The following is a 12,783-nucleotide window of genomic DNA, read 5'->3' as shown; positions in this document are numbered from 1 at the left end:
CCAGATACCAAATATGCTAATGACTGTTTCTGTGCTCCCCAGTCTCCCTACCTGTGGTTTAAAAAGAAAATTCCTTTGTAATTTTACATAGCCTGTGGTCTGCTGTTATAGCAGCAGAAACAGACTGGAACGAAGCTCTAGGTAAGAGACATGGAATGCTCCCCACCAAGTTGTTTCTTTCACAACTCAGATGAATGTGTTAGAAGTTGACCATTCAGACTTCCCATTTCCTGAACTGGGAGAAATATCTGGGATGCGCCAGTCCCTTAATATATAGCATTTCATTATAGCAGCCTGAGCTGGGATGAACAGGTAACACAACAAAACCCATCCTCAAATCAAAGGACAAACAGGATTGGGTGACACATCAGATTTGGCCCAATGACCACCATTGTGGGAGGAAAGGGAAGCCAAAGAATTTCCAGCCTCTTCCCCATACTGTTCTGGTCCACACCCACTCTTTTCATACTGGGAGGACTCCACTGTCCTCTAGGGACCCCCAGGCTTCGTCTGGCACCATTCCAATGATGTCAGACTAAGTGGACTTACCACATGATCATGATCACTAGCTTCATTACAATCTCATTCAGGATGTTGAAGAACTCCACCATCAGTTTGGCCTGCTCGCCCATCTTCCCCATGGCAATGCCAAAAGCGATGAAGAACCCTATCAGACCTGTGGGCGAGGAACATTCCTCAGGGCAAGTGACCAAGTGCATGCTCCTTTTCCCTCACTCTTCAGCGTAACTGAGGTATGGAACCAACTCTGCTTGCCAGCCACCCACAGACAAATTAGGAATTAGAAGAAAAAAACATTACATTCCACACTGAAAGCCACGCCCCCCATCCTTTAATTTCTGCTTTTCTTGACATTTCTCACATGTGCAAGCTAGACTCTAAGCAGTTCAGGTGTGAATCCCTTGAAGAAAATGAATTCATTTTCATTCCAAAATGAAAGGTGCTGCCTGCTCTTCCTCCTCACTTCGCAAATTATGTGTGAACAGCTCCCATTACCACACCGATTAGCAGAGAGGAGCCTGGCAGGACTAGGGGATGGTCATGCAAACTTTGCAGCCACTATAGGAGCAGCAGAGACCATCTAGTCCCTAAAGCCCTTGCTGGAGAAATGTCTAGAACCTTCTGGTGCTGTCCTGAGATACCACGTGGCAGGTACACGTCACCCTGGGACTATCCTCCAGCTACACAGCAAATGTGGAATCAAGAAGATAAGGAAACAACAAGAAATCCAAATGAGCTAGGAAACCCCAATTAAACGCCCTTCTAAAATTCAACTTGTCATGCTCTCTTTTATTAATCTTTTTCAGGATAAGAAAGCCAGAAGGTAGAATTAATTGTTAGATTTTGCCAATACCTATCTTCTCAGCCATCTTCTCTCTTTTCTTTTTTTTTGGTGGGGGGAGTTTTGAGACAGGGTTTCTCTGTGTAGCTTTGCGCCTTTCCTGGAACTCGCTTTGGAGACCAGGCTGGCCTCGAACTCACAGAGATCCGCCTGGCTCTGCCTCCCGAGTGCTGGGATTAAAGGCGTGCGCCACCACCGCCTGGCCTTCTCTCTTTTCTTGACATCCTAGTTCAATCACACGTCAGCCTCCAGGGTCAATCCTAATCCAAGGCAGGAAGGATTTGAGGAGCTCACTCCCCACCCTCTTGATGGCAGCTTGTTTCACTACAACCTGAAGCAAATCCAACACTCAACCCCAGGCCTTCTGCCTCATCACCTGTCTAAGGACCTGGTGACCTGCCCTTGTTCTTCAGTTCCTCCAAGACCAAGCCTGCTGACTCCAGAGATTCACTCCCCCCTCCCCACCCTACCCCCAGTATCTCAACCTCAACACACCCAGGAACTGGACAAACTACGTGGTTAACAGTTTTCTCAGTACTACCTGGGGACTGTCTCGATTTTCAACTGCAATCATGTGCTCCTGGACCCCTGGTGCACCCCCAGTCTTAGTGACCTAACTCTGACTGCATACATGGAGTATTAGTGACAGTTATTCTCCCTCCCTAGAACACTGTTTGCTCATTTGACTTATTCTGAAGCCTGGCCATTTTCTAATCCCTCTCAGCCTCTTCCCTACTGTACCCTGCCTCAGTTTAGCAGGCCGAATTTCCAGTCCTTCCTTATTATATCCAGTTATGCCTAAATTTTGGCTTATATCACAGCATTATAATTTGATTCTCTTAGACATAAATTCCTTTTCTCTGAGCTCCTGACTATTTACCTCTTTTACTCATCCCCCAAGGAAACCACCCTTCTCTACACCAAACATTCATCAACCTAATTAACTACACTTGGTAGGAGCCCATCTCTTTTCATGAAAATAATGAAGCCCTTGTATTCAGATTGCTAATATTTGGAATTTAATATCTCCCCCTCCTTAGCTCTTGACCAAAGGGATTGATTAGCGACTTCACAATTGAGTTATTGACCCAAGGAAGATGGGGCTCAATGAAGACTGGATACAGGGTAAAAGGAACTAATTTTATAATAATATGGAAAATTGGGTCCCAGCTCTTCCTCCACCCTTCCCTCAAACCATAGAGGGCAGTTTATTGAGTATGACAACAAAGAGTCCATCTGTGAATACTCAGGCTGAGAAGTCCAGTTATTACTTAGTGAATACTGTTTGATAATGTCCAAGGTCTTAAGGTCCAAAAGAATTAGAATGAAGACTCCCCTCAGAGACAGCAGACATTTGAGTATCTATGAGTTTATAAAAAACAAAACCAAAAAAGATTTTTAAAGGAGGGGTTGACACTGGTTTAAGCAATTGGAGTTAAGGACCAAGAATTGGTCTGGGAGTTCATTTGTTTCGGCTGATTTTTGAAACCAGTCTTGATTGGTACTCAAGTTGGTCTTTGACTAATCATCCTCCTGTCTCAGCCTTCCAAGTACTGGAATCATAGGTGTGTTGTGCCATGCACTATAGCTCTCTAGGTTTCTTAGGAGAAAAACATGTCCTTGAAGAAGTGGAAGACAGAGCCTGGGCTGTATCTTCTGTATTGCAATGCGCAATCCTTGGGGCTTTCCAAAAATCAAAGAGAAGAAATACAGAAAAACAAAACAAAAAACAAAGCCACCTACTCTCCCCTTGCAAGGCCATGGAAAGAACCTTATTTTAGCTGTGATTGGCAAATGGGAAGTTTCTCAACAATCTAACTTCCCTTGGCTTCACAGTGCCTGGCTGTGTACTTGGATGGAACGCAAGATTCAGCTTGCCATTTCCCTGGGTAAACATTGCCTAATTGAAATTGCTCACTGGAACAGGGGTGTTTCATTTGAACAAAGCCCTCTTAGACTTGATCGTTGGGGTTGAGCGAGTTGCCAGTGTTTTGAAACTCCCCAGCACAGGCAAAGGGCATGTGACTTTCTAGAATCCATCAAGACTCTGGAAAAAGACTAGGATTGTCTGAATGATTCCCTCCTAGGCATCAGCCTGTTATATCTTTAGCCTTTTGGAGAGGAGGGGTTACTTTGTCAATGAAGGGTCAAGGAGGTGGGATCTAAATTTATGACCCACCAGTAGAGGCCCTGAAAAGACAGTAGATATCTTTGTAGTGGAGAGGGGCTCCTTCTCAGAGGGACTCTCCCATTGCCTCCTTCTTCCTCCAACCACCTCTGGCCTCTCACTGATTGTCAGCTGTGTTTACTGATTGCTGGTTGCCTGGCAACTCACGCAGCTTATCTCCTCCCTCACCCTCACTTATCCAACCTGCTTTCTTGCAGGCCAAACACAAAAGATCAGCTTCAGCCCTGCAGTCAGGGGGCTGCCTGCTTCTCTGCCTCCCCCTCTCTACAGTATGAACATCCATGGAGAAGGACCACCAAGCACAGAATAACCCATCAAACAGGACTCCCAATCACGTTCTGAATTCCAGAAAATAACGAACTTTTTTTCTTAGTTTCTGAATAGCCCAGGCACTTGAGACAGGCTTACATTAAATTACTGTTATTTGTTATTGACCTAAGATTCAAGTTTATCTGATAACAGTCTAAGGAGACAAGGGCATTTGACCTCTGAGATAACAAAAGGACAGGACCACTGAGCTCACCCATCTAAACAGTTCTCACCTGAGAAACCTAGTTTGCATGATCTTGCTTACAAACTCTTATTTTTCCAATTCGTTCCACCTTATGGACCAAATGTCCCATTGTCTTGACATCATAATATTGGTGAGTGGTGGAATTTGAGGTGTGTGGGCCCACCCTGAAGCCTTACAGTGGCTGTTACTACACTGGGCAAATTTGGAGCAAATGCCATAAGGGAAAGCTCACCCCCGCACTTCATGAGATATTTTCTGGTTGAGTTCCTCCTCGGTTCTTCATCTGCTTTTAATAATGATCAGAGCTTGTCTGGACAGAACTCGGGGCATGTGCTAGTGTGCTTTATACGCACAGCCTCATTTCATTACAACGGTTGGTCTATGAAACCCACACCAATCCCATTTCAACTTTCCTGCTGAGGCTCAGAGAAGTGGATCAACTTGCTCAGAGGCAGACAAGCAGTGATCCCTAAACTCACATCTGTCCAGCTGAAGAGAACCTTCAGATGGAGTAGGGAGAAGGGACCAAACTTGAGGAGAGAGGTCCTTGAAATCCTAGAAAGTTAAACATGATGCTCTACAATATCCTTTTGTTCCCCAACCTAATGCTGACCAATATTGGTAGCTCTGCATTTGTTATAGACTGAAAGCTGGGATGGAGCAACCAGCAAGGTGCTCCTGCAGAGTGACATAAAAAAAAAAAAAGATAAATAAATAACAGATAAGGATATCTCACTTCCTAAATCCATTAGTTCAATATGATGACTTGACCACACTAGGCACAGTCAAGGAATGTGCCTGATAAATGTCAGCCGCTTCCTCTTTTCCCATTCCTGATTACTGGCTGCCATGTCCCTCTGGGTTCTCCCTTTGCCTATCCTTCTGTTCCTCTTCCTCCATGGCTCAGCTCTCAGTCTCAGTGACCCTCATGTTATTCCCCAGAGAGAGCCTCCCGCGCCACCTAGAGGACCGCAGAGTTATTGAGTTTTCGAGAAGAAAGCTAGGGAGAATGAGAACTGAATGAACAAGGAAGGTGAGAGAGGCTGGCCGCTGTCAGGAATAGAGGTGATGGGCACCAACAACCAGTTTGCCTACCTAAGACATTCATCCCGTCTTTGAACTCCAGGCCCTTCTTTATAACGATCTTGGTTTCTTCAGGGGCCTCATTCATGGTCTCATTCAACATGGAGAGGACTGCCTTGGTTGCATTGGCCTCCTCGGCCTGAGGTGGCACCAGGACTTTCTTTGTCACTGTCTGAATCTGATGGAGCAGGGTGAAAAAAGCATAAAGGTGAGGTGTGATCTAAAAGGTCAACAACAACCTAGCCAACCATACATTTTAGGATGTTAACTACAACTATGAAAAGCCAAAACAAGGCTAATAAAAATGGGAATTAGTTTATGTTTACGCTCAAAAGAGTGTTGTCTCATTGCATATGCAGTAGGGTGCAACTGTCCTACTGACAAAATCATTACAAAACTGAGGAAATTCATTTACTCCCTAAGCAGTACAGTTGCTGAAGCTGGGGGATACATGTCTGTTTTTCCCTCCCCATGATAACACCGCTGTGCTTGGGGGATGACATCATGTGTCCAATTTGGTGCTCCTCCAAACTATGAGACCCTGTTCCTTCTGCTGTACAGCATCACCAGAAGCCTGTTCTAGGCCTTGGGTCCTCCAAACCAGGCTCTGCTGGAACCTCCATCTGGACATCAAGGGTGACAACTGCCAACAGCCATCTTTCCAGGATCCTGTGACTCATATGTAAGGTGGGAAACCATCCTCTTCTTTCAGGTAGCGAAGCCAGCTAACCCTTGCCTAATAATCCCCAAGCATCACTCAGACTATTCCTCGACATCCGTGGAAGTGGTTCTAATTTTAAAGGTGTCAGGCATCCTGCATGCAAAATTCACATCTTAGCCTCAAAAAAAAAAAAAAAAAAAAAAACACTTTCGAGGGCATTAAAATAGAAATCATTCAAAACCCTAGAATGTCGGTGCTGGCACACAGAAGGTGACAGATGGCTGAACCTTTAATAGACACAGAAGAGGATGCATGGAGAAGTCAACTGATTTTTCAGACGTCATAGGTATTGGCAAAGCTGACACTTGAACTCAGATGGCCTGACCACCATTGAGTTCTTCCCACCAACTGCACCATATGCTAAGTTATGAGGATTTCACCCTTCTGTGGCTGGGTCTGACAGTTAGCCATGCAAAACGGAGATGGCAAGAGCAGGGGGAAGGATGGGCAGGCTTCTATAGGCAGAGGCAGGTGCCTTCCACGTTAACCTGGCCTTATGCACTTGTGCGGGGTAAAAGGAGGCCCAAGGCTGGCTACATAAGAAGAGGGCGGCCCCAGCTCTGGTCAATAGCAGCATGAAGAGAGAACACAGAGGTGACCAGAAGGGACACTTCGGGATGCAGCTGCCAAATTCTCTCCAACAAAGGTGGTGACTCATCCTGAGAATGGTGAAGGAGCCAAAGCTTGGATTAATCTGAAGTGATTATCATGGACTTGGTAAATGGCGACAGCCAGGATCCGGTGGGAGGCTGAGAGTTAACGGCTTTGTATCTAGCGTGGTCCTATAACTAACCCGAGGCCTGATTTTTACTTACTGGAGCCAGCTTCAACATGAATCATGTTTGACTCCAAAATCTAGCTTCAAAACAGCACAGGAAGGAGTTCCAGTTGAAGCTGAGGAGACAGGGACACTGGCACATTGGTCAGGTCTCTGTCCGAGGTCTCACAGAGCCTGTTGTAGTTGGACCATTTGAATACCTGCTGAACTCAGGTTCAACCTACCAGCATCCCTTACCTGAAAACTCACAAATGTCTCCTAATCCACCTATACACCTACCTTCCTTCCCACCGCCTCCCACCTTCAGCGACTTACAGCTTTGTCTATACCCACAGGTGTCACACTGGTTATTTTTCGATAGAAAACCAGCCATTTCCATGACTCAGTCTTTCTTAGAATAAGAATGTGAATTTGACCTGAAGCCACCAGAAACTGCTTGAGCTGAGTGCTGCCTTCCTACGTGCTACAGAAAACATGTGGAAGCGTATGTCCTCTCAGCCAGCCCTAAACAACAGGTAAGAGGTCGCCTTGCTTTTACAAACACAGGGTCTGACTCAAGCAAGCCGGAATGACTGAAGGCTGCCTCCAATCTAGGAACAGTTCTACTTCCTCTTTACATCTGTTTCTAATTCTGTCCAGGAATCCCCCTTCACCTAAGACAGGCAATTTTACAACACTCCCTGCCAGGCCACAAGGACCCAGAAAGGACTCTTGTAACACCTCTTCCTCCCCCATCTCTGTCAATGCTGTGTTACTCAGTAAGAATGGTACCCTCTGCTCAAGGCCCTTGGAGTCAGGACGAAGATCTACGCCCATTCTCATGGCAAGGTAGAAGACTGTACACTATTATTCCTTATACTTCCCCCCAACTCAAGGGGATTTTGATTCTGGTCTTAGCTGGGGGAACCAAAGCTAAGTTGTCATAGGAAGAGGTAGGATCAGGCAGGGGAAGAAAAGGTCCTGATATAGTCTTCTAGCCCCTTGGGTCCAGACGGTACCCTTTGCCATGGGGTAAAGACCATCATCATCCAGGGAAGACCCCAAATGTAAATATGGCCAACACTACAGAAGCTGAGTCCAACAAGATCAGAGGAATAACTGAGTCCTGGGGCTTCTGGTCTTGTTTTCCAGGCTGAAATGAAGGTATCTGAGATATGACCAGGCACAGGAAGTAGATTAGATCTGTTGGCTATATCATGCCTTCCCGTCTGTTTTTTCTTAGCTAATTTCCCAGGATCTATAGGTCCAAAACACACATTTCGAAATGTTCAAAATAGACTCAGCAGCCACTTGTCTCTACCACTCCAAAGCAAGCAACTTCATCCTCCTAGGTGAGTCTAGCAAGCAGACGAACAGGGGACCTCAGTACAATACCTTTCTCTAGCTTCTAGTCGCTCTACATCCTACTTTCCCCGTCTAGAATGGTGTTCTTTATTGACTTAATTATACATATTTATGGGGTATAATGGGATATTTCCATACATGAATACATACATACATACATACATACATACATACATACATATATATCAGATATTTCCATATATGCAGACACTGATAATTATCAAATCAACGTGATGAGTATTTCTCTCATTTTAAATATTCATCATTTCTTTATAAAATAAATATGAGAATCAGAAAAACCCATCCCAGCCTGGTATGATGTGGGCTCAGTGGGCGTTGGCACTGCATTTTGAGGGCTGGAAATCCAGATTTTTCTTCTAAGCTGCCTGTCTCATAATGTCATCCTTCAGTGGTTCCCTGAGAAGGGCTGAAGGAGACACATGGGCTCAAGTTTAGTCTTTTCATGAGCTAATGGGGACTGAAGTATGTGCCAACCTAAGCTGGCCCTGTGGGAAGAAAATAAGGTTGTGAGTGGAGCCTTGGCTGGTTACTCAGTGGTTTCACTTAGCAGAATTATCTATTTTTAAATGTTATAAGCTTGTGTGTGCATGGATTGAGAGTGCGTGCATGTGTACATGCATGCATGTGTGCATGTGTGCACATGTGTGTGAAAGTGCATGTGGAGGCCAATGGTTGACATCAGTGCCTACCTTGGTCTTTCTCCCTCTTGTGTTTTGAGGCAGGGTCTCCCAGTGAACCAGGAACTTGCAGATTAAGCTACACTGTCTGGTCAGAAAACCCCATGGATCCTCCTGTCTCTGCCTCCCCAGGGCTAGGTTTATGGATTCACACTGTTTTCACAATTAAAAAAATTATATTCAAGACAGGTGGTGGTGGCACATGCCTTTAATCCCAGCACTCAGGAGGCAGAGCCAGGCAGATCTCTGTGAATTTGAGGCCAGCCTGGTCTACAGAGTGAGTTCCAGGACAGGCATCAAAACTACATAGAGAAACCCTGTCTCAAAATGAAACAAAAATTATATTTAGTGCCCTGTGTCATCTTGAGGATGGATTATAGATTCTCATTTTTTAGGCTCCATTAAATCAGCAAGCATCTTTTTTCTTTATGGTAGAGCTTTGAGACAATATTGAGAACCATCATGCAGTTTAGAGGGTTGTGAACAAGACTGGTAAAAACGTGCTTATGTGTAACTCGGAGACAGGAACAAAAGGGAAATAGGGAAAAGTAAGTCTCAGAGTGACAAGACATTAAGGGGGCAGGCAATAATGATTCTGGAAATCAAGCCATCTGACTCCAACCCTAGAATCCTTCCCCAGAGTACTTCACACAACACTTGGGCCTGGCAGAGATAAATAAATATTAAGAAAATTGCTATTCAGAGTTAAAACTGTCTCTATGCTATCACAGATTAGGTGGGAGATTGGACAGGGATGACACTGGGGGGCTTTGGGTTACCTGTTGGAAGCAGGCTTGCACCAAGTTCTCCGGGAAGAGATTTCTAATGAGATCCAGGAAGGCATCCAGGCTAGACACCTCGTCGTTTTTCTTCCCGGGCCCCAGCTGCTTCTTGAGTTTAGGATTGCCAGGGTGGATGGCCAACACCAGGATGACACCCAGCACAGCGGCAATGATGGTCGTGGACATGTAATACACCATGGCTCTTGTGCCTAGGCGACCGCTGGCTTTAGCATCCAGGCCTGACAACCCTGGGTTTAGAAGAAATCCAGAAAGATCAGTTCTGTTCTTTTCTACCTACATCCTCATCTTTACATATCTGTAACCCTTGGTTTCCTATCATTCAGATACATTAGTGGTCAACTAACAGTCCTCCTACTAAATATGTGACCAATTCTACACTTTACATTTCTATTTTCTAAAGATATTTTTTGAGATTCTTGAGAGCTGGGGAAAGTTGGCTGTATGATTTACATACCATCAGTCACTACCACACATGTGAAAATAATGTGGAAGAGTTTTCCATCTTTAATTCCAAGATAACATCTTTTCCATTTTTGTGACCTTAAATTATCTTCTTTGAAGTGATGGTCTAGCTAAGGCCAGTGTTTCTCTTGTGTATTACTATTACTATTTATTGTCCTTATTTAGGGGAGTGAAAAGCTGGGACATCAAGGTCATGTTCACATGTCTTTAGAATACATTACTATAGTCTTAAATGGAGAATCAGATGATCCTCCCCTCTCTCTGTGTTGAAGCCCAGTGGTCCTCATGTCTAACCTCATGTGGCTACCAGAGAGCACGTGTAAGAAGCAGCTGCCAGTGGCAGCGTGTGTGTGCACGCGCCGCATCTGAACTGAGGGAGGTGAGAGGAAACTCCAAGTGAAGTCATACAGACCTCAGCCTCCAGCGGGTTTTCTCCAGATGTTTCTTCAGTGTGCCCACTTCCTGGTTTCAGTTCCTACCTTTGCTGAAGAGAGAAATTGAAGCCCTTTCTGGGGATCTGCCCTTTTTCATGTGGGGGAGGAAGTTGGTGTGAATTTCTCTGAATCAATCTGACCCATGTATGACCCACTTCTCTCTACAACCCCACGTCTAATTCTGGGCAAAGGAAGCCAGGTCTCTCTCAGCTAATCTACATGAGATCTGCTAAACAGGCCAAGAGGATATTTTCTCTGGTTTGGAGAGAATCACAGATTCACTCAACCCAGGGTTTAATGATGGCAAATTCACTAAGTCCCTGAACACTTGAACCTGAAACCCAGTGTTTCTGGCCCAGCATCTGAGTCAGCAGGAGCTACCAAGCTCCACTTGCACAAGGGGGATCAGTGCAGAGGACAGTTCTCAGGGTCACCTGGCTCTTTGACACCTAGCTATGAAACCAGCTTGGCGACTCCCACTTTTAATTCCAAAGTAGTCACTAAGCAATACATCATACTCTGTTTTAATTATATTGTCTGGTAAGAAAAAAAATTATCAATATATGTTCAAACAGAGGAAAAACTCAAATAATTAATTCCTTTAGCAAAAAATATAATAAGAAAGCATGTTATCACATACTAAGGATGTAATTCTTTAAAGAAAAAATACCCGCAGCTTTTATGCCTAGCATTTAATCTCTTTTCAATTCATATCCTCCCATATGCTCAAGTAAGTAATAAAGGCAGTGTACTTTTTCAGTTCCTGTATCAGTTTTTGAATAAAATACACTTTTAACCTACTAAAAATGAAATGACAAGATACCATCACTTTTAATACACAGCTGTTCCTTTATATCTCTTGCTGTTAGAAGGGAAGGCCGAGTGAATGAGAGATGGTATTTTTTTCAATTTTAGGACCAATGATTCATATCTTAAGAGACAGGACAAAGCTCAGAAATGCAATGATGCAGTCACATCCACTGTCTCAGCCAAATAAAAATTCTACTTTGAACCCCAAAGCCAGGATAGGACTATGCTGCATTTTGGGCAGGTACCAGCAAGGAGCTCTCACCTGTGATTAAACTGGAGATGATGAGAGGGAGGATGAGCATCTTCAACATCCTCATGAGTATGTCCCCCGGGAAGGCTATCAACATGACCACATCAGGGTGGATGGGAGACGCCAAGCGAAGCAGCCCACCACATACTGCCCCCAGGATGACACCTGTTGAAGAAGTGGAAGGGGAAATCTAAATTCAGTTTTTGCCCTAGTCAAATGGACAGCTCCAAGGAGTCCTATGACTGATTATCATCTTTCCCATGTCTGCCTAATGGACTATGAATACCACAAAATAAAGACATTGCATAAGGGAAACTGATTTTGACAACTAGCAAGATACCCTTCTGTAACAGCTCCAGCTGTTCTAACACTACAGGGACCCAGAGAACATTTTCAACACTCCATAGGGAAAAATAAAGACATGACTCCAAAATCTTTTGAAATATTGATTGTATGGAGCACCACAAATTCCCAGAAGAACCCATTCCCAGCAGGCAGCATCTTTTCTTCTCTCAGCCAGATCTGGCAATGTGATCTGGTGTTTAGTGTATGTCTCCCTTTTTAACTGGAGGCCAGAGGCATAGGACAGGGCTCCAAAGATCTACAATCTGGGAGGAGCCAAGTTGAGCAAAGATGCCGGCAGAGATGCTATTTGCTTCACAGACTCCTACATTACACCAGGAAAAAAAACCCTTAGACTGTTGAAAATGGGTGGCCAAGACAAGCCACAAAAGCAAAAGCTGCAATATAGACCATAGCCCCCTTGGTGATGGGGAAGGAGTTGCCAGTCACATGGGTTGAATCTAGGGGTGTGCAGTGGTGGATACAGCTGAAGGACAGAGCTTTTCCTGGCTCCACATGTCAATCCTCAAGTCCTATGTTGAATGACATTTGATTACATAGTGGGTGGTTCTTAAAAACCCAGCCATGGCTGTGGTTCCCTGATTCTAAGCAAACTAAGGCAATCACAGTTTTGATTCTAGCCTGCTGAGATGGCGCAGGGGATGGGAGAGTGGGGGGCTGTGAATGATGGTGAGGAGGTGGGAGGACCAACTTTCGTTGCTTCTCCGTGTAGCCTAAGTGAGAGCCCAAGAACAAGGAGAGAATTGAGAAGAGAAACTGTGTGGTTGTCATTACAAGAAACTGCCATTTACTCTGTGTTTCAATATACCCCGTAGAAAACCCAAGACCGAGATTGTGTTGACAGCTCAGACCAAAGACCCATACGAGAATGAGGCCTGAAGCAGGGAGGCAAACCTCCAAGGTGACTAGGAACATAGCTATGCATTGGAATGAGCATCTCCCATATGCCCTTCTTCGACTCTAGTTGAAGTCAAT

General features: G+C 44.7%; 1 protein-coding gene across 1 annotated transcript in view; it reads right to left on the bottom strand.

The window, feature by feature from the left end:
• The window catches only part of Slc1a2 (solute carrier family 1 member 2), a 121,928-nt gene that overhangs the window by 33,333 nt on the left and 75,812 nt on the right, over positions 1 to 12,783 (bottom strand). The window contains exons 3-6 of the mRNA XM_036183600.1: positions 11,458 to 11,610; positions 9,466 to 9,716; positions 5,158 to 5,323; positions 550 to 676 (exon numbers count right to left, since the gene is read on the bottom strand). Of these exons, the coding sequence (XP_036039493.1) occupies positions 550 to 676; positions 5,158 to 5,323; positions 9,466 to 9,716; positions 11,458 to 11,610 (697 nt within the window). The remainder of the gene's footprint in view (positions 1 to 549; positions 677 to 5,157; positions 5,324 to 9,465; positions 9,717 to 11,457; positions 11,611 to 12,783) is intronic.

This window comes from Onychomys torridus, chromosome 4, assembly GCF_903995425.1.
Source record: "Onychomys torridus chromosome 4, mOncTor1.1, whole genome shotgun sequence".
Taxonomy (NCBI): Eukaryota; Metazoa; Chordata; class Mammalia; order Rodentia; family Cricetidae; genus Onychomys; species Onychomys torridus.
The sequence above is the reverse complement of the archived record's forward strand: the minus strand, read 5'-3'. Positions and strand labels throughout refer to the sequence as shown.